Raw genomic sequence first — 24,838 nt, forward strand, 5'->3', positions numbered from 1 at the left:
TCAAATAATCAGTTCATAGTTAGAAACTCTTATCAAAGTTATTTAGTATCTCACGTATGCAAAGGGGTGCCACACAGATTTGGAAAGAGGAAGTTTTGTTAATGGTCTGATAGCTGCTACTAGCTTAGAATATGAGAAAATTATTAATGTATATAATATTGTACAGTGAATGTGAAAGAAGACTGTATTGTCTTTGGTATAGCATCAGGGGTGGGTTTCAACCAGTTCGCGGCGGTCCCTGCGAACCGGTTGGTCGCCGAACCCGGAAGTAAGTAACTTCCAGGAATGGCGAAGGGTGCGCCCGCCCGCCCGCGGTCCTTACCCGGTTTTGACGAGTTCTGCGCTTCCACGCATGCGCAGGATGCATACAGCGCCTGCGCGATCATCCAGGAGCAGCTGGAGCGTCACGCAGACGCTAGTACGCATGTGTGCACCGCGCGCGTGCACGAGGACGCCGCCGGCCCCGTTCCAACCGAACCGGTTGGAATGGGGCGAGAAACCCACCCCTGTATAGCATAGTAGGATTTCGTTAATCCAGGGGATTATTCTACCAGGAATTTAGCATAAACTTTTATTATGTTCAATAGTCTTGTTTGCTTTATAGAGCCTTGTGAAGGAGAACATTTTGCTGGATTGCAGCTAAATTATGTACAGCAGTCACAGCAACAGTTTTGCATTTCAATAGCAATAGCACTTAGACTTATATACCACTTTACAGTACTTTACAGCCCTCTCTAAGCCGTTTACAGAGTCAGCACATTGCCCCCAACAATCTGGGTCCTCATTTTACCCACCTTGGAAGGATGGAAGGCTGAGTCAACCTTGAGCCAGTGAGAATTGAACTGCTGGCAGTGGGCAATGTTATGGAAGGAAGGGAGGGGAGGAGGGAGGAGAAAAGAAAGAGCAATAGCAATAGACTTATATGCCATTTCATAGTGCTTTACAGCCCTAACTGATTGATAGAGTCAGCCTCTTGCCCTCAACAATCTGGGTCCTCATTTTACCCACCTCGGAAGGATGGAAGGCTGAGTCAACCTTGAGCTGGTGAGATTCGAACTGCCAAACTACTGGCAGCAGAAGTAACCTGCATTCTAACCACTGTGCCACCAAGACTCAATTGAAGTAGAATTGATTTCTCTTTCACTTTATTTCCTTGAATATTAACATAAGCACTATCTTTATTTTATATTAATTGGATGTGATTTTTATTATAAGGTTCAAGAAGATTTTGTTAATATAATTGCCAGCTTTATTGTGCAATTCTTATCTGAAAAGTGATCAAATTTATGTATAAAGCTTTATCATCTGTAAAAATCAGAGGATAAACTCTTAAGTTACAAATGCTTTTAATTAGCAAATAATTGCCTCCCTATTTTTTCTCAAAATTAGGTATGTTAACCATAAGTAGGTCCCAAGCTTTAAAAAAAGAACTGTTAAGTCTTTTTTTTTTAATGAACAAGAACTAAATAGGCCCTACCCAATTAGAAACAAACTAATATTTCTGGGTTAGAAATATTGCATGAGAGGGATGGAGAGGCAGCCATCCTTATTGAATTACATATAGTTCTGTACTATGCCAGGTAGCCTTCTTCCTTCTGTCAAAGATTTCTTGCAATCACATAGATAGTGGTTCTGACGTCTTGTACATTACTACTTTAACAATATCTCATAAAATACCCTTTTTTAAAAAATCATTACAGTGGTTTCATCCACTTCTCCTCTGTGTAAATCTGACATTAATTGCCCTTCTGTAAGCTGTACTTCAGATTTACGGTCTTGCCTTTTTAATTAGCCAGATGAAAACTTTCCATTCAGTTGGATTTATAGGAAGAGCTTTGCAGACTTCCTTGTTAATCAAGTTTTAAAACATAGACTGATCATGGAACTGATTCTATAGAGCAGTTATTTATTACCAGCGATAGTATACTAATAACATTTTTTAAAAAAGGCATATGAAAGACAAGGTTGATCAAAAGCTCTTTCAAGTACATACAAGTACTTTCAATGAGTATCCATATTTCATGTGTTACTGAAGCATAATGAGAACTGTTGCCAGCACTGAAGTGCATCCTTTATCTCATATATCTCAGATATATACAAACCACAGAATCTTAGATATTTGAATTTATCATGAGGATAGCAAGCTGTTAATGTTCAAAAGCATATTTTTCCTCTTCCCATCCCTTCCTTAATTACTTGTAAATGTGCATTGAATGTAAGAGGCCGATAATAGGATGAATGATCCATATATATTGTTTTCTCAGTGTAATGATCTCCAAATGTATTGGATTTCAGTTTCATTAATCTTTAACTGGAATGAAGGTACTGTATATGTAATTTTTATCATTTTTTGATGTAAGTCCTGTATCTATATAATACTGTTGGTAGAGCAGATATTGGTCAAGCAATTATTATCAGTGCACAGACCCACAAGGCATATATCTATCGTACTTCTTCCCGGGATGATGCTACCTTCATTGATAAACTATAGCAATACTACAAATTTTTCTTGCAGCATTAAGATGTCCAATAAATATTTTATCTCCAGCAATAAAGATGCAAATATTCTAGAAATCAAAATCCCAACTGATTTACCATTTCCTGTTGCTTCAGTTACGACAGAAAACCTGGGAGGTTAATAGGATTGTCCAAAATGTATTGACATATCATTCCATTATGCTTTGTTTTTTCAGAAGATTATTTTAAAGAGTTATTGTATGCTATATCAGGTTTAAAAACATTCACCAAATGAATTATTATAGACTGGGTTTTTTATAAAGTGCGGGTCATTTTAGTATAATCCCAATTTATCCTTTCACATCAACATTCAAAATGAAATGAGAAAATCAAATAGGAATTGTATCATAACTCCAAGTTTCCATTCTTAATCAGTCACTGTCAAGTTAGAATCCATCAGCATAAATGTGAAGTTAAGTGGATTATTTATATCCCAAAACGCATTGCTATCCACCTGCTTATATTAAGTGCATTTACCTCTTTAAAGCCAGTCTTCCTACTTAAAAGTAGCTTTGGAGATTTTTCTCTTGCCCTTTTTTTATTCTAGTTCTCTTAAATAATGTAGAGCCAAGGTGGCGCAGTGGTTAAATGCAGCACTGCAGGCTACTGCTAGATCAGCAGTTCAGCGGTTCAAATCTCACCGGCTCAGGGTTGACTCAGCCTTCCATCCTTCCGAGGTGGGTAAAATGAGGACCCAGATTGTTGGGGGCAATATGCTGACTCTCTGTAAACCGCTTAGAGAGGCCTGAAAGGCCTATGAAGCGGTATATGTCTACTGCTATTGCTATATGTAATAATTATCAATAAATTGACATATTTCTAATTGCTAATACTTCAATGTTCTCATAATCTATAAAGAAGCAAAAAAGTATAACTACAATAGATATAAAAGTTCTATGCACCCCTGTTAAAATGTCAGGTTTTGAGATGTAAAAAAATCAGACCAAGATAAATCACTTCAGAATTGTTTCTAATTTAAATATAACTTATAAACTATACAATTCAATTGAAATAGAAAATAACCTGAAATCTTTCAGGGGGTAAATAAAAATTATTAATAGACTCAGTAGTTACAGGATAATCAACTGCCTAAAATACCATTTTGTAACCACTTTGGAGAATATGCTTCCAAATCATCTTTGCAGCATAAATTGCAAACCTTGGTGAGCTTATTAACTCACTTTTATTAAATTTGTAACAACTTTATTCCAAAACGTGATTAATCAAACTTAGTCCTCATTATATTATCTATTTACATTGGATGTGATTTGTCAACTATAGTTACGACAGCAACAATGTAAAGTAATAAGCTTTTTTATAATTTACAGTATGAGTACAATCTTTATGCTCACTGACAAATTATGAAGGACATTTCAAGCACTGGTTAGCATAAAGAATGTACTGATATTCTTCTGCTTAATCACTTCTATTTGGTTCCTTCTCCCAGCAGAAATACTGTAGCTAAATGAATTTAAAAATATTCCTAGTTTATTTAATGTGTTTTCCAAATCAGAACATTTAGCTTTTTCTTCTCCTGTCCAGATATAAATGGATGCCAGAAAATAAGAACAACAAAATTACTGGTTAGGACAGGAATAAGGTTGTTTGATCATCCCTCTAAGTAACCATGTTCACATACATGAGCTCAACTCATAGGTGGGTTTAAATAGGAACAATTGAGCAGCTGGCATACAAATTGATATCTCATTTTAGAAAATTATTGTACCGGACAAGTTACTTTTTATTTTACATTGGCATTTTGTGTGTGGTTCAGTAGTTTTTCAGCTATAAGTGCACAAATATTTCTGCAAAATCCTCTGTATAATATATGCAGAGAGAAAGCTTGGATTGTTTATAAATCTACATTGAAAAATATTCCACCAAAATTGCCTTAAATAATTTTTTGCATAGTAATGTCTTTCTCTGAAAATTTGCACACCTATCTGCATTCCCATATGCTACTCCCTCAGAATTCTCAAAACTTCATAACCCTGGAATTGAAGAGAATCAGGGATCAAAAATATGTAACGAAAGATGGATACCACAGTTATGGATGTTGCTCTCTTATGAGAAGTGTTAGACTCCCTACATTAAATAAAAGGTACGCTTGTGTGTAATGTGATTCCAAATGTTGGATCAAATAAAATTGCAAACCTTATTTTTTACACAACATGGTAAAAAATTTCAAACAAGAGAATAATGCACGAAAGTACAGTTCTCTCAATGGGGTAAATTCACGAAAATCTGAGAGCATTTAACAAAATTGCAAGGTTTCAAACATTTTTCCTATTTTAAGTTTTGGCATGTATACCTGAAAAATCACTGAACATTAGGTGAACACATTACATATCTTAGAAGTATACTTCAAATGTGGAAAAAAGATTATAAACGTCAGCGTTCTCTTTCAATTGACAGTCCCTGCAGCCTGCCTGAAGCAACTCCAGGTCACATGAGGCCTTTGTCCTTGAAGCAACTTCAGAAAATGCTCTTCCATGGTCTCTGCAGCCCCTGAAAACCACACGAAAGCACAGCCTGTTCTTGCCTGACTTTCTGAGGCCCAGGAAGTTGCATGAGAGCACCTATCCTCACACAGACGCAGCAGCCTCTGAAAATTGTGGAAAGAATGTGACATACCTTAAAAAACAGTTATCGTCAGGTGTTGGTGAATGCTGTGTCCCCCAAACATTGCAGCATGTCACTTGTGACATTCATGTCCTAGATTCGTCATCATTGTATTAGTATATATTCAGTCAGATCAATAAAAACCACTGGTCCCATTGATGACTAACGACAGTACTACATTGTTTCCTTTGTCTGTGGATGTGCACCCACAACAGTGGTGGGATTCAAATAATTTAACAACCGGTTCTCTGCCCTAATGACCAACTGGGTAGGCGGGGCTCAGTGTTCATGTGACTGGGTGGGCGTGGTCAACTCAACATCACTCACGCCAATGGGCGCTTTGCCTTAGCTGTTTACAATGTAATAAGGGTTAACCGGAGAGGCAGTTTCTGTAAGCAGGGCAATAAAGATTAGGCTAGAAACAACACCAGAATGTTTCCTTCCTGCCTTCCTTACAGGATTAGCCCTGTAAAGTGGAAAAAAACAAAATGGGATTTCTTCCAACAACTGGTTCTCCGAACTGCTTAAAAAGTTAACAACCGGTTCTCCCTGAATAGGTGTGACCTGTCTGAAACCCACCACTGACCCACAAGGCTTAACAAATGTAGTGATTAGTATTTTTTTTCAAATGCTGAAAGATTAACCTGAAAAGTTATATACTTAGTTTATCCCCAGACATACAATTCAACCATTTTACAGCTAGTTTTGCCATTCTTTATCTGTGTCTAATAGCAATAGCAGTGAGGGTTGAACCATTGTGTTTTTGCAGCAGCATTTTGCTACTATTTGCTCAAAACCCACATGCGGGGATACTTACTTAATCCTGCCACAGGTCTCTCCCCGTCTCACACACACTTTTGCTGTGGCCCAGCAGGAGCCGATGGAGCTGCCACCAGACTCCGACAGCGAGGGGACCTATGAGTCGGCTCTGGAGGATGTAGAGGACCCTGGACAGGGTTCCGACTCCGAGCAGGGTGCAGAGAGGCTGGTTGGCCACCAGGAGGCGCCTGAGCCTTGGACCAGTGGGGAGGAGAAAAGGGAGTGTGATCCTGACGTCATGCATTGGAGCAGTGGGGAGGAGACAAGGGGGTTGGTCCTGGATGCCCGGCAATGGAGAACTAATAGGCGTAAAGAACAGTTATGCAGTTACAGGAGATAATTGCCCTCAGCTGGTGGTAATTAGGCTCCTCTCAAGACTATAAAAGGAATGATTGTGCACACGCCCTTTGCAGGAGTCAACGTATTCACGAGCTGGAGAACTCTCATGGCTAGCTTGGCAGGCTGGATTGCTGCCAAGGTTAGTCTGTGCTGGATTGCTGCCAACGTCTTGTCTGTGCTGGTTTGCTGCCAAGGCCTGGACTGTGCTGGATTGCTGCCAAGATCCTGTCTGTGTATTAATAAATCCTGGAAGTATTTTTGTCTGGGTGTGCTTTGGTGTAGGACGAGGGGGGTCAGAACACACTTTAGTTGTGATGAACAGAGATGGGGAGAGGAGAGATGTATTGGTTCCACTGGGATTACTAGGTGCATGTACATGAGTAGTTAAAGATGTACACTCATCCTGCTCACACTTTGCCTATTTACTGTAGATACAACCTTGTAAAAATTGTTTGGAATGAACACCACTTTTCCTATAGATAAAACAGTTATACCAAGATCCTTGGATTAAAGAGGGAATTACATGCATAACATTCAGTTTTCTTGAGCCTTTGATTTATTCTGCATTTAAAGCTGGGTACAAATGTTTTGAGTCTCAACAGCATTATAATAATTTCCAGAATTAAAAATGGTACAAAAAGAGTCGCTAAAACATATTCTCCTTCACCCATACCGTTACAAATGTAATAATAATAGACTTTTAAAAAAATCTTTCTTCACGTGGATTTATGGAATTCACTATCACCAGATGCTAAGGCTGCAGCTATCTGAAAGAATGAGAAAAGTCATGGTACATCTATAAATAATTATAAGACTTGATAAGCAGGACCTGTCACACAATGTATAAGTATATCTTCACCTCCCATAGAGTGCTCTAGAACAGCTGGGCAGTCATGAATAATCTACAGGTGAAACTCGAAAAATTAGAATATCGTGCAAAAGTTCATTTATTTCAGTAATGCAACTTAAAAGGTGAAACTAATATATGAGATAAGACTCATTACATGCAAAGCAAGATAGTTCAAGCCATGATTTGTCATAATTGGGATGAACTTTTGCATGATATTCTAATTTTTCGAGTTTCACCTTTATAAGGAGCTCCACCAGTGAAGGAATTTTTTCTCAGCCTTACTTCTCACAGGGACAGCAATGATAGCTACAGCCCTCCTCATGCTCCACTGCTGGATTCAGATTCAGAATCAGATTTAATTTATTTGTATGCCGCCCTTCTCCGGGAGGGACTCAGGGCGGCGAACAACTCAAAAGGGGAAAGGGGATACAAACACAATACATATAATTAAAATACACAAGAGTCATACGGCCATACAAGTCGAGAGGGGAGGGGAACTCATCAACCCCAGGCCTGCCGGCACAGCCAGGTTTTGACGGCTTTCCGGAAGGCCTGGAGAGGGGTGAGGGTCCGAATCTCCGCGGGGAGTTCATTCAGGAAGTGTGATGTCCCCTTCGCTTGTTTGTCTGGCGCAAATTAGAGCAGGAATCTTAACCTCAAATTGTATCAGGGGCAGCATGAAACTACTTCATTGTGACACCAAATATTTTTCATGCATAAGCACAAAAATCATTTTAATCATTATACTCTGATCTGTAATCTGAAGCTGTGCAGATGTTGCTCAATTGCAACTCCATCAACCCCAGCCAGTCTAGGAAAAGGCAAAGGATGTGGGGCATTTTAGCTCAGCACTATTAGAGAACCAAATCTGTCTGCTGCAGATGGACTATCAGGAAAGCTGTTTTCAAGGAAGTATAAGCAGATTTAGAGCTGGCTTGGTGACAGGGAAAGAGTGAACACTAAGAGGAAGAAAAAATTGCACAGAACTGAGAAAGAAATTTATTTATTTATTTATTAGACTTATATGCCGCTTCATAGGGCTTTCAGCCCTCTCTAAGCGGTTTACAAATTTTTTAGCAAATTGAGTCAGCAACTTGCCCCCACAGTCCGGGTCCTCATTTCACCCACCTTGGAAGGATGGAAGGCTGAGTCGACCTTGAGCCGGTGAGATTTGAACCGCTGAACTGCAGATCACAGTCAGCTAAAGTGGCCTGCAGTACTGCACCCTAACCACTGCGCCACCTCGGCTCTTATCCTAAGTAACCCCACCTTGATATTGTTTAGTATTAAATGGGACAAAGAAATTTAGACAGACTTTCAAGATTCTGTTAGTCTAGATCAGGGGTCCCCAACCTCCAGTCCGTGGATCGACACCGATCCGCGGCATGTCAGCAACCGGCCCATGCAAACAAGCAAAGCCCCATCTGTGGAATGCAGGCAGCATGTAAAAGCACATCACCTCTGGTCCATGGGAAAACCTCTCTTCACGGAACTGGTCCTTGGTGCCCAAAAGATTGGGGGCCATTGGCCTAGATTACTATAATAAACAGCATTCTTGGGATCCCTGCCATGCCTGTTTCTTGACTGCCTTATACTAAAATGTTGACAGGAAGGCACACTTAATTCCTGCCTCCAGTCAAATTTCTATGCTTTTTGCTGTTGGGAGCAAAATTGCTTCCCCCCCTCCCCCCTCAATTTGACAAGGTTGTTGAAGCTCATTGCTTCTGCCTCCTTAGCCCCTGAGAAGCTCCTTCCAGAATTTGCCTTGCAGGATTTATTTGTTTGTTTGTTTATTTGTATCCCGCTTTTATTGTTTTAACCAACAATATAAGATGGCAAATATATCCAATACACCTCTCCCTACCCATTTTCCCCACAACAACAAGGTCAGTTGGGCAGAGAAAGAGCCTGGCTCAAAATTATCCAGCTGCCTTCAGGCTAAAGTGAAACTTGAATTCATGGTCTCCAGCTTTGTAGCCTGGTATCTTAACCCCTAGAACAAAGTAGAATAACCTGCCCACCTCTCTCCCCCCAAAAGTACCTGAGCTACACCATGTCCTTTCATTAGTAGAAGCTTCCAGACCACTTCTCCCTTAGTGTGGTGTTGTGGCCCAGCAGGAGCCGTTGGAGCTGCCACCGGACTCCGACAGCGAGGGGCCCTTTGAGTTGGCTCTGGAGGATGTGGAGGACCCTGGACAGGGTTCCGACTCCCAGAGGCTGGTTGGCCACCAGGAGGCACCTGAGCCTTGGACCAGTGGGGAGGAGACAAGGGAGAGTGAGCCGGAAGCCAGTAGTGAGTTGTTCCTGGATGCACGCCATCAAAGAGCTACTAGATGTCAGGAACAATTACGCAATTACAGGAGGTAATTGCACTCAGCTGATGGTCATTAGGCTCCTCTCCAGACTATAAAAAGGCTACTTGTGCACACGCCCCTTTTTGCAGAAGTCAACACAGAATCGAATGTTGAAGAACTTTGTATGAGCTTGGCAGGCTGGATTGCTGCCAAGCCTTATCTGTGTTTATTGCTGCCCGAGCTTGTCTGTGCTGGGTTGCTGCCAAGGACCTGTTTGTCTGTTAATTAAATGCTGTAATTTATCTCTGGCTCAGGGTGTGCTTTGGTGTGGAACGAGGGGGATCAGAACAGTGTGGAAAGGCCTTTTAGGATACTGCTGCAAGTTTCTTACTGTTTGCTTGGTTTTTCTCCCCCTTTTGGTGGGGGGGGGGGAGAATAGGACTTTTTCACATGATAGCTTTATTCCCTCCCAAATCTCAGGTATGACATTTGTATAGGGGGGGAACCAAAAAGTGGAATTTATTGCTCAATCTCTCCACTCTCCTTCACCAAGTACCATACTTGGGAACATACCACAAGTAACCCACTGCTAGGGTTATGTTGCAACCCATGAAGCCTCATAATGGCTTCATTTCACTGTGTCTAGCTGGACTGGACAAAGACAAATCCAGGGAGAGGAAAAAAGTGATGCCTCCTGACTGCTTGCCTACCTGCGTCCCTCCCTCCTGCCTGCCTGCCTTGCCTGCCTGCCTGCCTGGTATTCACAAATTCTGTTCCCCTAACCACACCCATTCCAATGAAAAACGGATGGAAGGCTATGAATAAAGTACTGAAAAGTAAGAGAGCAAGCTCATGGCTAGTGTTGTAGATAGTATGAATGTATCAAGCATATGTAGGCTATGGAAAATGAGCCAGCAGGCCATTTGTGGCCTCCTGACTGGAAGCGACCTTCAAACCTCCCCCCAAGATGCTCTTTCTTACTTAGCAGACCTGTTTTTCCACCATATCTGTCAGAATTCTGCATCTGAATTTGTTGTTAAGAGTTAAAATAGCTAAATATCACCAGGATTAGTTTATTTTTGAGAAGCTGAGAAAAGACACATTTATGTTTGCCTTGTAATCTTTCTAGAAAACTCTTCATGTTCACTATTGGAAACAGTGAGTGTTGGGGGTTTTTTGACCCTATGTAGCAAAGTGCTTTTTCTGTGTTTGTTTCTGAGTTAAAAGATGATTAGTTCTGGATCAAAACGCCCCTTGTGATCAAAGCCTATGATCCTGGGATCAAAGGGATCTCTGTCTCCTCTCCAATATGCATATCCATTGACCACTTTGGAAGGTTCTCTGCTTGCTATTTGAGAGATGAAAGCTTTGTCTAAAAGTAAGAAATCGGAAAATGACACAAAAATATTTCAAAAGCCTCGATTGATCAATTTATTTCTATTGCATGTGCTTAGAGGTTTTTTCTTTGAAGGGAATATTTAATAGAAATGACACATTTTCCAGCAATAGACAGCACTGGACAAAAGAACAGGTTAACCTAGGTCTTCACATTCAAGATATCAAAGGTGGAGAATGCCTTCTGGTTCAGACTGGGAGCTTCACTAGCTTGCATTGCTGCTGACAAAATGACTTTGAATGTTAGTTGCTGAGCAACAACAGTGCTCCAATATGATTGGGCTCAAATTTTATCTATTGGTTTCTGTTGTGGCCCAGGAGGAGCCGTTGGAGCTGCCACCAGACTCTGACAGCGAGGGGCCCTATGAGTCAGCTCTGGAGGATGTGGAGGACCCTGGACAGGGTTCAGACTCAGAGCAGGGTGCAGAGAGGCTGGTTGGCCACCAGGAGGCGCCTGAGCCTTGGACCAGTGGGGAGGAGACAAAGGAGTGTGAGCCTGAGGTCAGCAATGAGTTGTTCCTGGATGCCCGGCACCGAAGAGCTAATAGGTGTCAGGAACAGTTGCGCAGTTACAGGAGGTAATTGCACTCAGCTGGTGGTCATTAGGCTCCTCTCCAGACTATAAAAGGACTACTTGTGCACACGCCCCTCTTGCAGAAGTCAACGCAGGAATTAATGTCGGAGAACATTATTGTGAGCTTGGCAGGCTGGATTGCTGCCAAGCCTTATCTGTGCTGTATTGCTGCCCAAGCTTGTCTGTGCTGGTTTGCTGCCAAGGACCTGTCTGTCTGTTAATTAAATGCTGTAACTTATCTTTGGCTCGGAGTGTGTGTTGGTGTGGGACGAGGGGGGTCAGAACAGGTTTCCAAATAAACAGCTAGTTTGCCACTGTGGGAACTAATTCAGCTGGTTTTTGCTCTAAGCAAGCATGTTTTCCCTTATATTCTTAAAATCTTAATCACTGTCTGAACATTGTAGTCTAGCAGCAAATGTGCCATTAATAAAAAAAAAACATGCATTGCATGGTATTTCCTATCATAAACAGAGATGACTGCATCTTCAATGACTGCATCTCTAGGGATTCCTCTGTTAAAGTACTGAGGTTTGCAGATGGTACAACAATCACTGGTCTCATTCTAGACCAGTGTTTCTCAACCTTGGCAACTTGAAGATGTCCGGACTTCAACTCCCAGAATTCCCCAGCCAGCAAACGCTGGCTGGGGAATTCTGGAAGTTGAAGTCCGGAGATCTTCAAGTTGCCAAGGTTGAGAAACACTGTTCTAAACAGTGATGAATCTGCATATAGACGGGAGGTTGAACAACTGGCCTGAGGTGCAGCCAGAACAATCTGGAGTTGAACATGCTTAAAACTGTAGATGAGAGTGGTTTTAGGAGGAGCCCTTCTAGTAATAGCAGTTAGACTTATATACCGCTTCATAGGGCTTTCAGCCCTCTCTAAGCGGTTTACAGAGTCAGCATATTTCCCCCAACAACAATCCGGGTCCTCATTTTACCCACCTCGGAAGGATGGAAGGCTGAGTCAACCCTGAGCCGGTGAGATTTGAACAGCCGAACTGCAGAACTGCAGTCAGCTGAAGTAGCCTGCAGTGCTGCATTTAACCACTGTGCCACCGAGGCTCTGTTCTATTCTAGAATCCTGTAAAGCTTTGGTTCTATAATCTCCCAGGACTTGAAATGGACTCCTAACATTAGAACCATCATTAAAAAGGCACTACACAAAAGGCAGAAATGTTCTTTCATCAACTCAGGAAGTTTAGCCTACCCCGGGAGCTATTGATACAGTTCTACAGAGAAATTATTGGGTCTGTCATTTGTACTTCTATAACTGTTTGGTTTGGTATAGAAACCAAACAGGACAGGTATAGACTCCAACAAATAGTAGGACTCCAGAAAAAACAATTGCAACCAGCCTGGCTTCCATAGAAGACCTGTCTATTGCATGGGTCAGAAGGAGGGCTGAGAAAATATCTACAGACTCCTCATATCCTAGACATAAACTGTCTCAACTCTTTCCCTTGAGTGCCACTATAGGACATTATATGCCAAAACAACTAGACACACAGACCAGGGGTGGGTTTCAACCGGTTCGCGGCGGTCCCTGCGAACCGGTTGGTCGGCGAACCCGGAAGTAAGTAACTTCCGGGAACGACGAAGGTCCCACCCACCCGCCCGCGCTCCTTACCCGGTTTTGATGAGTTCTGCGCTTCCACGCATGCGCAGGACACATACAGAGCCTGTGCGATCGTCCAGGAGCAGCTGGAGCATCGCACAGATGCTAGTACGCATGCGTGCACCGCGCGCGTGCACGAGGATGCCGCCAGCCCCGTTCCAACCCAACTGGTTGGAACGGGGCGAGAAACCCACCCCTGACACAGACAGTGTTTCCCCTCATGCTATCACTCCGCTGAACACCTAATTCCCACAGTATTGTCTTATTTCTAAATATATTTACTCATGTTGTATGGCTGTAGTAAAATTCCTTGTGTGTCTTTACCCTTGGGCAATATTTTTCCCACAATTAGTACTATATGTCGTGATAGTGAGAAAATAATAAAATTAGCCCCATTCACTTTACAATTGCCATCACTGTTTCCCATTTAATATATCCTCTGTTGGTACAGATTTTGAAATAAGTACATCCACCTATTTGGGAATTGCTCTGAACTGTAGAGATGATAAAACTCTCAAGTTTGTATTGTCTCATGTTAACCAAAAGTTTTTAAATGTGCTTTTAAATTATGACCGGTATTGTAAGCGTAATTTTATTGTTTTAAGAAATTGGTAGATCTTTCAAGCCTAGTTATTATAACATCAAATTTCATTGTACATATTTACACTGATATAAAATGAAGTCGCTTCCCTGCTTTCCGAAAAGCCGTTAAAACCTGGCTGTGTCGGCAGGCCTGGGGTTGATGAGTTCCCTTCCCCTCTCGACAGGTGTGGTTGTTGGTCATTTTAAATGTCTATTTTGTACTTGTATGTTTCCCTGCCCGTTTAAGTTGTTCGCCGCCCTGAGTCCCTTTTTGGGAATAGGGCGGCAAATAAATAAAATAAAACTTAAACTTAAGCTTGGTAATAATATTCAATGTAGGACAGTTTCCATAATATAGGAACATACAAGGATTGTCAGTCTATAAAACTACTGTGCTTGTTTGATGAATATATCTTTACTACAATTCAACTATTTCCAATGTTTTGATTTTAGTTTCTTTTTCTTTCTCAGCTCTCCGTGAATTCCCTAATGACATCTTTACAAATGAAGATCGGCGTCATGGAGCAGTAATTTTGCATGCTTTCTGTGTGAGTTATCTGCCTACATGCATATTATGTTAGCTGCCTTAAAAGAGATGAAACAGCAAGGGGTAAAATTAATATTGCTTATTCATACCTTAAACGTCTTTAAATGATTAAAGGTTCTAGTTTTCAGTAGGAAAAGTGAAATAACTGTTCCCATCAAAGTTCTGATTCACAGGATGAAACAAAAAAAGCAAATACTGCATGTTTAAAAAGCTGATCAGCCCACTTGAATTGAACTATGGTAGCATCTACTGTATTCTGGCTACGAGGATAATTCAAAGTTTCAGGGTTGAATTCCAGAGAGAATATTGAACTTTGTATCATATGTTTTTTCTGTCATTTCCTGGAAAAATAGTAAATTAATTGCTTATTTGAACATACTTTATCTCTCCCCCGCGCTCTTAATAAACAAAGATCGAGATTGGTGTCCTCCATATGTCTGGATTGATGGTAAAGGTCAATTTGCTGATTACTAATTGCTTTCAGCTTGATTCACACAAAAGAGCCAAGGAGCTAAGACAGCAAAATGAAAGACAGGCAATCGCATTCTATAAAATCTAATATTGTTCCAGGTTCCACACAACCACAACTACTTAGTAGTCCATTGTTTCCTTGGCTAACCAGCTATTGGAACCATTGTCGAAAATGAGAAACTAAAATATCGGCATATCTTAAAGACCATTCAAATGAGAGATATAAACGAGACTGGAAAAAATGGATTGACTATATACAAAACAAATACGGGACTAAGAAATTACAGATAGCCTATTCTTAAGATTAGGAATAATCTAAACTGCTTAAAGTTAGTGCATCAGGAAGAAGCTGAGTTTAATGCAGAGATGTTATTAACTTCTTTTTTTTCTTTCCTTTGTCTTAATATATTTTAGACTGTATTTGTTAAAAACCTATACCGTGTACGGGCTCTGGGAAGTCGGGGGGGAAGGGAGGTGGGCTGTTAGAGGGGAGGGGGGAGGGGGGATATATAGTATGTGTTAGATTTTAAAGTAACACGACTGCACTTGTATACTGTTGCTCTTTAATTTCACTGTAAAAATAGGACAAGCTGAATATATTAATAGATAGTAGAAATACACCGAAGGGAGGAGTAGAGGGATAGAAGAAAGAGGGGTAGAGAGGGTGGGAGAGAGGATGGGAGGGAGGGTGAGAAGGAAGGGAGGGAGTGTACTGGGAGAGAGGAGTGGGAGAGGGGGAGGGGAAGTAGGGTAGAGGGGAATGATCGAGGGAAGATGAAAAATTGGAGGGGGGCAAAAGAAAGGGTGTATGGAGGGTCAAAGAGGTACATTGGGTTTCTATTTTGTGGGGTATTGTTGACAAGAGGAATGGCTGTGTTTATTGTTTAATGTTATATGGCCCCGGTTATGCACAGTATATATGTGACTGTACGAAATGAAAATGTAAAATAAAAACACATTTACAATGGAAGATTAAAAAAAAAGAAAGAAAAAAAAAGAAAATGAGAAACTAAGCTATGTCTATTTTCTGTAATGTTTCTATTATATTCATTTAATTTCTTATCTATTAATATGATAAACTTATGATCTGTAAGAGTTGCCTTATCGAGAGATGTGTGGCATAATAGTAATAGTAATAATAGTAATGATAGTAATAATAGTAATAATAGTAATAATAGTAGTAATAGTAGTAATAATAGTAATAATAGTAATAATATTAGTAATAATATTAGTAATAGTTGTCATCATCATCATCATCATCATCATCATCATCATCATCAGGCTTCAGCAATTATTGATAAGAAAAACAAAATGTGTGGATAATACCTGGAGACAGCAGAAGAGAAAGAACTGGAGAAGGTAACAAAATACAAAGACCTGCAAATAAAAATAGAACAACTGTGGCAAAAGAAAACAAAAGTAGTACCAATAATAATAGGCATCTTGGGTGCAATCCCAAAATAACCAGAGCACCATTTGAACACCATCAGCATTGACAAATTCACCATGAGTCAATTGCAAAAGGCAGCTTCAGTTGGAACAGCTTACATCCTGCGAAGATATCTTTTAAGACCATCAAACATCCACATCCGCCTACCTCAGGTTCCTTGGTGTGATGTCTCCCTTGGACGACTCCCCAGATTCCTTCTTAGAGGTCAAGGGAGGATGGGTACCTTTCTGGTACGGTTGATTAATGGCTCTGAATGGCTGGCAGAAAGAGAATTGGAGGAGGCTTCAGCTGGGGAAAGTTTGCAGTGGCAGACAGCTAATGAAGAGGAGAAGGAACTGCCTTCTGTCCTGATCCAAAAATACACAAGAGCAACGGAGGTCAGCCAGATTATTCGTAAGAAGGCCCCGCCCATCTTGATGGGCTGCTCTGGATAGCTGGCTATTTATGAGAGCAGACAGAGGGAGGCAGTGCTGGGAACAATGTATTGGTTTTCTAGCTATTTGTTTGATTGTCGTGATTCCTGCTTCACCCTGTTTGGAATTGTGCCTTGGAGAGTCTGAACTTTTCTTGCCAAATAAGCTCTCATGTGTGGATTTAAGTTTTGTCTGGTGGGTTTAAGTTTATTTGGTGAAGTTACTTGAGCATCTTTTAATTGCTTTGTGGACTTGGCCTCCTTGTGGCTGGACTTAATTGGGACAGTTTTGAGTTTTGGTGAAGGGAATTGCTGGGGAACATTAATAAACTCACTAAACCACATTTACTTGTGTGTGTGTGAATGAGCAGGGCAGCACAGTTTGAAGGACTTGATAGGTGGACAAAAATACCTGTCTGAACATCTGGCTGTGTGACAAACCATAATTAATAATCCAAGTTTTTGAATAGTGATTTATGAATGGGTTCTTAAAGTTGCTTAACTTTAGGTCAAGTAGGCAATCCTGTGTTAATCAAATGATAATATCCAACCAAAAAGATAAGCCATCACACCAGTCAAAGTTTATGTCTTTTGGTCTTGCCCTTCACAAAAGTCAAATTTGAGGAAGTTGAAGTGTTCAGAACTAGTAATGGCGATGGAGGTACATGTGTAGCGTACATAAAAAGGAACAGACACCAACTTGACTTTTTTGACAGTCCATCCGCACACACACCTGCCTTCTGATACCCAGGGCTGTAGACAAACTCTATTCTTAGCCAAGTTAAGTGAGTTTTTTCAAGACCTGGCCTTGTTGAAGGCTCAGTGGAGTTTTACAGGACTGAATAGAGAAATCCTACAGCAGAATGTTACCATGTTAATACTACCTCCTTTGAATATGAATCAGGGCTTACTTCTTGGGCATTTTTAAGTTAAAGGTTTAGGAAAAAGTTTTAGAAAACAACAAGCAATGTGGTTTGTCAATAACAATTTTAATAGAATTAAAAAAATCATAGTACCTGAAAATTCTCTTTGCAGAATTGCGCAGTATTTGTTAGTCAACTTATTTATGCTTATTTCAGTTCAACAGTCACAAAATACTTACTGGTCACAAGAAATAAAGTGGCTGGTTCTTTATGAAATCATTAGACTTTGTGATGTTTAAGCTTATTAATTTAAGATGGGAGACAATAAAAATTAATACTATATTCAAAGCAAGAAGCCAACGATTAAATGGCTTGCATCTAGTAGAAAGATAATTTTTCAAGACAATATTAATAAAATAAATAAATTGGCTGTACTGTGACATATTAAGTAACAAATATCTAAAAATGCGCTTAAAGAGTAAAGAGATTTAAAAACATAGAAAATATGTAGTTGGTCCACTCATCTCAATGTGATCTATGTTAATTTGCAGCTTTGAATAAAGCAGTCAGATTGGTCTCTGGGCTATTTTTATGTTATTGGGATGAAAATGTTACTTTGTTTTTGATCTTTAGTCAAAATAAATTGGAATGCTTGATTGGTTGACTGATTGATTTAGGCTTTAATTTAGAGCTAGAATTTCGTTCCTACTCTTTCTGCAAAGGACACGCCAGGGATCACTCACCCTTTTTAGCCAATGTTAGCTGTAACACTGAATTGTGATCTTTTATTTTCCAATACAAACATAAATAAATAGCCACATGTATCTCTTTCATCCTAGATCTGCTTATCGAAAAACTAATCCATATAGCAGAACAAATTATAAACTTGCATGCACATTGTGTTTTGAGGTTCTATCTAAATTAAAATCAGCTTTGAAATGCAATAGGAACTAATGAGCTTTCTTGTGAAATGTGTTTCTTTTGAATCAAGGAGGGAATTATAAGAATTTAATTCGTAACTAATAGGCAATTAATTATTACTTGCTTATCTCAACTATCCTTATTAGTTTATGTATTATACATTCTGCTACAAAAGATATGTTTGTATAGCGTTCTTGCTTGCTCTTGAATGTCCACATTAGCATTTATGTAACAGTGAAGCACTATAATAAAACAGAAAACAAAATTAAAATCATCATATAAAAAGCGCTATGAAAAGAACCTAGAAAATGAATCATGGCAGCACTTGAATTGACTTAAAATCAAATAGCCTGGGCTTTCAGTCTCACAGTATGTTTTGTAGGTGGTGATATAATCAGTTATTATCCTCCTTGTCAGGAGTTTGATGTCTTAAATCAGGATTTTAATGGATTTAGTCTGGGATAACAGGGTGAGATATCATAAATGGTGTATACAAAACTCTTGACATTGAGGAGAATCATGATACATTAAGCATTGAATGGCAATAGGAATGGAACATTTTGTTTCTGGAATTTGACTTACCAATTTGTCTGATTAATAGGTCAGTGCTTTCTGGATTCCACTCCATAGCTTTTATTACAGCTGCTCATAATCCTGCTCTGATCTAGGCGTTTATCTTTGCCGGTCTGGCCAGATCTGTTTTGATAACTATATCAAGTCCTGGGTCAAAAATATCACACATAAATAGAATACTTTAAGAGGAATCCCTTTGTTTCTGTCAGGAGTCCTGCACTGAAGAGGGAGGTCAAAACTCCACATCCTAGTTACCTTTGCCCAAAGTTCTGTATTTTCTCGATGTCTTTTTGGTCTACTTTTTTTACTTTTATCTTGAGTTGGTAACTGAGAGAACGATGTGACCTGTTCAGGAGATGGATTTATTTGGTTGAAAAAGTAGTAATCAATAGAATGAGGGACATGGAGTTCCAAGAAGAACTAAATAGGTTGCCTCTCCACAGTAGGGACAGAATGAAACAGGGTGTGTGGGAATCGGCAAGATATCTAAATGACCTGATCTCCCCAAAATAAAGAATAGCTTTCTTCAGAGCCAGATTTAACATTCTTCCTTCAGCACTCCTCCAGGGCAGGTATAAGAGAACTCCAATAGCAGAACGAGTTTGTATATGTGGTAAAGGAGAAGTGGAAGATAATTCACATGTTCTATTACACTGAGAGCTATACAGAGCTTGTAGGTCTGCACATATTCTCCCCTTATTAGAGAGATTGCCATGGAGGGCAGACCATTTTTATCTAGGCTTTCTCCTCCAGGACACTAACCCAGTTACCACGTATGCAGTGGCAAAGTTCTGCGCGGCTGCAATGTCCATAAGAAAAAAATTGGCTACAGAAGTATAGTATCATCTGGTACCAATTATCTGGACATACCTTTAACAATCTTTGGACCATTATGTTATTATCCACTTTTAATGTCAATACTTTTTATTTTATTTTTTTTCTTATATATACATTCACAATTATATAATCTCATAACTGTTGTTAATAATATGTATTTATAACAATTTTTCTCCCCTACAATTGACAATATAATTGAGATTGCCTTCTTACCATCCCATACACCCATCTTATTTTACAACAATCCTACTTCTTCTTCCTTCCCTCCTTCCTTCCCTCCTTCCTTCCCTCCTTCCTTCCCCCTTCCTTCCCTCCTTTCTTCTCTCCTTCTCTCCTTCCCTCCTTCCTTCCCTCCTTCCTTCCCTCCTTTATTTTCTCCTCTCCTTCCTTTCCTCCTTCCTTCCCTCCTTCCTTTCCTCCTTCCTTCCCTCCTTTCTTCTCTCCTCCTCTCCTTCCTTCCCTCCTGCCTTCCCTCCTTTTTAATTATATTTTAATGTTAGTATTTTTTAACATAGTGTAAAAACTGTGTATTGCTGGTCTTTGACCGTAATAAAGATTTTACTTACTTACTTGGTTGAAAAGTTTTTAAGTTTTTAAGCTTACATTTTTAAGTTTCCTTGTTTTGTGATGTAAGTGACTAGCTTATTTTTACTTTCATAAAAATGCAAAGGTTCACACTTTGCTACTGATTCCAGGATTAGCTGTGTCTTTCTCTGTGCTATTAGGTGATTTGTTTTGCGTGCCCGTTGTGTCCTTTACTGCAGTGGTCCCCAACCCCTGGTCCGCGGACCGGTGCCGGGCCGTAGAGTACCTGGCACCGGGCCGCACAGCGGCCGGGGGCCATGATCGCTGCAGCGGCCGGGGGACATGATCGCTGCAGCGCAAAGCCTCCTGGGCCGTGTGCAAAAGCTCCTGGGTCGTGCGCAAAGGCTCCAGGGAAGAGAGCCCCGCGCAGGTACGCAATCAATGTGTCGTCGCGAACAACGCCCCCCCACCCCTGCGCGCGCTCAGCGGGCCACGATAAAATTATCAAAGGCTGACTGGTCCGCGGCGATAAAAAGGTTGGGGACCACTGCTTTACTGGATCAGGACTCCCTGCACTCAATCATTCAGTCCCTAGTCATCTCACAGATGGACTATTGTAATGCACTCTAAATGGGGCTACTCTTGAAGTGCATTTCATTTTACAGCTGTTGCAAAGAGTGGTGGTGCAGGCAATTGGGGGGGGGGCAAAAATGGCCCCTGTAACACTTTCTCCATGAGCAGCATTGGTTACTGTCTGCCTCTGGATGCAATTCAAGATGTTGGTGATCACCTTTAAACCCTTCATAGCATGGGTCCAGGTTATTTGAAGGACCATCTCATCCCACTTGCGCCGGCAGAGGTGGCATGCTGCAGGTCCCATCAGCCTGATTATTTCATCTGGCAGAGTCCAGGAGAAAGGCCTTCTCTGCTGTTGCTCCTGCCCTCTGGAACATCTTACCCCCCCCCTCCCCTCCAATGTGCGGTTATCCTGTCTTTTCGTAAGGGCCTAAAAACCTCAGTCTGCCAATTGGCCTGGGGCTCCAGTGGGAAAACCACACAGTGGATGTGGTTGATCGAATAACCACTGATCCCACCCACCCCCATGTATCCTATAATTTTAATGTTCAGTTTTAATTTATTCAGGTTTTAATACACACACACACACACACACACACACACGTATTGTGTCACAACCCCTGGCATGCCCAAATATGGGAGGAGGCATACTGCTTCCTTTCTCTGTCTATCGGCTCACCCCAGGAGACCATCCAGACAGAAAGCCATTATTTTTAATGTTGCCTTTGTTACATTAGTGTTATATTTGTGCTGATAAATAAATAAAGGGAGACTAGTATAGATCTATTTCAAGCTATTTAGCTCTCATCAGTTAGTTCAAATCCCAGTAAGGGTAGGGCTAGCTGATGAGAGCTAAATAGCTTGAAATAGATCTATTCTAGTCTCCTTTTATTTATTTATCAGCACAAACACAACACACACAGAGACACACACACATAATAAAGCCCATTCACAGAATAGCATTAGCATTTAGATTGATATATCGCTTCACAATTCTTTACAGCCCTCTCTATGCTGTTTACAGAGTCAGCATATCCACCCACCCATCCCAGCAATCTGGGTCCTCATTTTACTGACCTCAGAAGGATGGAAGGCTGAGTCAATCTTGAGCCGATGAGAATTGAACTACCGAATGGCTGGCAGCTGGCAATCAGCAGAAGTAGTTGCAGAATTGCATTCTAACCACTGCGCCACCATGGGCTCACATATATACATTTGTGCGGGACAAATTACAAATTGATAGACTTTTTCTTCTAATATTTAAATATATGCAGTAAAATGGAAAATGCTATTGCAGCTCTTGCTACGTTTGATGGTATTTACCCCATGGAAGTGGAGTCATAAGCAGCTCCTCCATGAATTATTGTGGTGTGACAACCTTAGGTAGCAAGTTTGATGCTATTAAGAACAGCAGAAAGAAAGCCAATACAATACAGCTGTAAATCAGTGAGATAGTCTATATAAGTTTTACTGCGGCAAATGGCAGGGGCAAATAGTCCTAGAGAAAGGACTAATAACAATTTGGTATTGTTTGGCTTATGGAGAGAATGCCATGGGCTTCTGCTTGGATGAGCTTTAATAATAGGATTGCTCTCTCTAGTCCCAGTATAATGTTATCCTTACTAATTTGATCTTTTCTGGACATGCATGTCCTGGGTTTTTACAGCTTTACTGCCTTTTAATATTGTAAGCTGCCTAGAGTCTAATGGAGTTGAACGGCCTCCTAATTCTCATTAAATGTGTATAATCCTGGGGGGCAGGGGGTGGATAAATAGATGAAGGATGAGTATGTAAACATCTGAAGGTCAAATCAGTTCTCATTATTTGTCTCTCTTTATTTGGTAGCCTAAAATCACAGAGAGAGAAGACAGCATGGTTACTGTGCTTTCTGACAATAACTAAAAATGTCTTCTCCATAGAAGACTGTTAACATGAAGATACTAGTTTGGGGACTCCTTCAGAAGACAATAGAAAGAGCATCCTGACCTTTCAAATACCATTCGATCAAGATGGCTGACCCCAGAATTATGAATTCTAGATCAAACTATGACAGTCTATGCTTCAGTTAAGCACTAGACTTTGAGGCGCAGCAATATTCATTCATTGCCTCCTCATCTATCTACTATCTTCTCCTTTTTAAAATAAATTATTATTACTTCTAAAATAACAGAAAAGAGGAACAAAACAGAAAGATTTATGCATTATAAAAATACTTAAGCAGTTAAAATTAAGTGAAGAAAAATATAACAAAATATTAAAATATAGAATATGTCTATACTTTTGTAATTGTACAAAAATTACAAGTGTGTGTGTGTGTGTGTGTGTATGAGAGGGAGAGGAAGGAGGGAGAGGGAGAGGGAGGGAGAGAGAGAGAGAGAGAGAGAATGAATGAGAATAGAATAGCAGAGTTGGAAGGAACTTTCAAGGTCTGCTTAGACAGGAAATTCCATACCATTTCAGACAAATGGTTGTCCAATCTCTTCTTAAAAACTTCCAGTGTTGGAGCATTCACAACTTTTGGAGACAAGTTGTTCCACTGATTAATTGTTCTAACTGTCAGGACTCCCTCTTCTTTGTGGCAACCCCTGAGATATCAGAACACTATTATAATGTCACCCCTAGACCTTCTTTTCATTAAACTAGACATACCCAATTCCAGCAACTGTACTTTATATGTTTTAGCCTCCTGTCCCCTAATCATCTTGGTTGCTCTTCTCTGTGCTCTTTCTAGAGTCCCAACATGTTTTTTACATTGTGGTGACCAAAACTGGGTGCAGTATTCCAGTGGTGGGATCCTGCCGGTTTAACAATTGGTTCGGTGATTACGTGTTTCACGCACATTCAAATTGACACCCAAGCGATCCATTTAAAAGTGGCATTTAATTTATACATTTACAATATTTGTAGTTAAAAGAACTATAGTTACTGTAGTTCTCACTAGTAATGCCAGGGCCCATGTTATGGAACAAACTGTTAACTGGCATTTAAGCAAATCTTCTCTTTATTACAACTTAGGAGAGGACTCAATAATATGTTACCCAGGTCTCTGAATATTGATTTTGAGTGTGTGTGAAAAATACTCCATATATCTTCTGTTTGGTGGAAAACAGGCAACAGTATGTTGGCTAGCAAGATAGTCTCCAGATTAGAGATCTTAGTTTGCGTAAGGTCTCTAATTTCTAATTAGCATGTGTGGACTTAAACTGGCCTTTTTTTTTTTTTTTGAAGAATTCGTGTTGTATGGTATTGGTATAAACTGCTATCTTTGCTTTTTCTTATTTCTTATTTCATGCCTTCAATCTATTTGGCTGTTTCATCTTGCTTTTCTGGATTCTACATAAAGTTCTAGATCTTGAAAAGAAATCATGTGATGTTGTACATGTATGTACTTTGTATTTTTAAAGCCACCATCTTTTTAGTATTCTTCTAAGCAAATTAATAACAATGTTTCTTTTTTAAAATTAAAATTAAATTAAACTAAAATAGATGGGCTGTTGGTCTGCTCCAGCAAAATGCTGCCTGTGTGATTAAGTTATTATAAAATAAGGGTATAAATGAAATGCTTTCTGAAATATTTATGACATGTTTATTTATTTTAAAATTTTGGATGTCAAAGCTTAGTTTTCCTGGGGAGCTTTTATAATAACATGACTATTTAGAAAACACTTAAACTAAAGCAGTAGTTATAAACATATTATATAAGCAATAAAGGCATCATCAACAAACTCATTTTATAGTAAAAAAAAACCTATGAGAGTATATATTGCATATTTTAAGTCCTAGTTCCAAGGAATGGAATAACAGAAAATAGGCTAAGCAAAAATATTTTCTTTGTATAAACGTTTGTATTTTCATTAAGAAGGATTAAAGGATGCTGAAAATTATCTACATGAAACTGATATGTGTAATTTTATCCAGTCTTATAAATCTGAGAATATGATTGGGTGGGCTTGTGGTCTAGAAAGAAATCCAAAATTTGGTTTAGAATTGGGAAAGTGTGTGTTCTAATCCTGCCTTAGGCATGAAAGTCAGCTGGGTGATTTTGGTCTGGTCA

The 24,838-nt window shown here is 40.0% G+C and overlaps 1 protein-coding gene across 1 annotated transcript in view; it reads left to right on the top strand.

The window, feature by feature from the left end:
- The window catches only part of SLC24A3 (solute carrier family 24 member 3), a 205,924-nt gene that overhangs the window by 109,790 nt on the left and 71,296 nt on the right, over positions 1 to 24,838 (top strand). The window contains exon 3 of the mRNA XM_087721891.1: positions 14,081 to 14,157. Within this exon, the coding sequence (XP_087578017.1) occupies positions 14,081 to 14,157 (77 nt within the window). The remainder of the gene's footprint in view (positions 1 to 14,080; positions 14,158 to 24,838) is intronic.

The sequence above is a fragment of the Thamnophis sirtalis genome, unplaced genomic scaffold (assembly GCF_051295495.1).
Source record: "Thamnophis sirtalis isolate CommonGarterSnake01/CBP01778 unplaced genomic scaffold, rThaSir2_p1.2 scaffold_8, whole genome shotgun sequence".
Taxonomy (NCBI): Eukaryota; Metazoa; Chordata; class Lepidosauria; order Squamata; family Natricidae; genus Thamnophis; species Thamnophis sirtalis.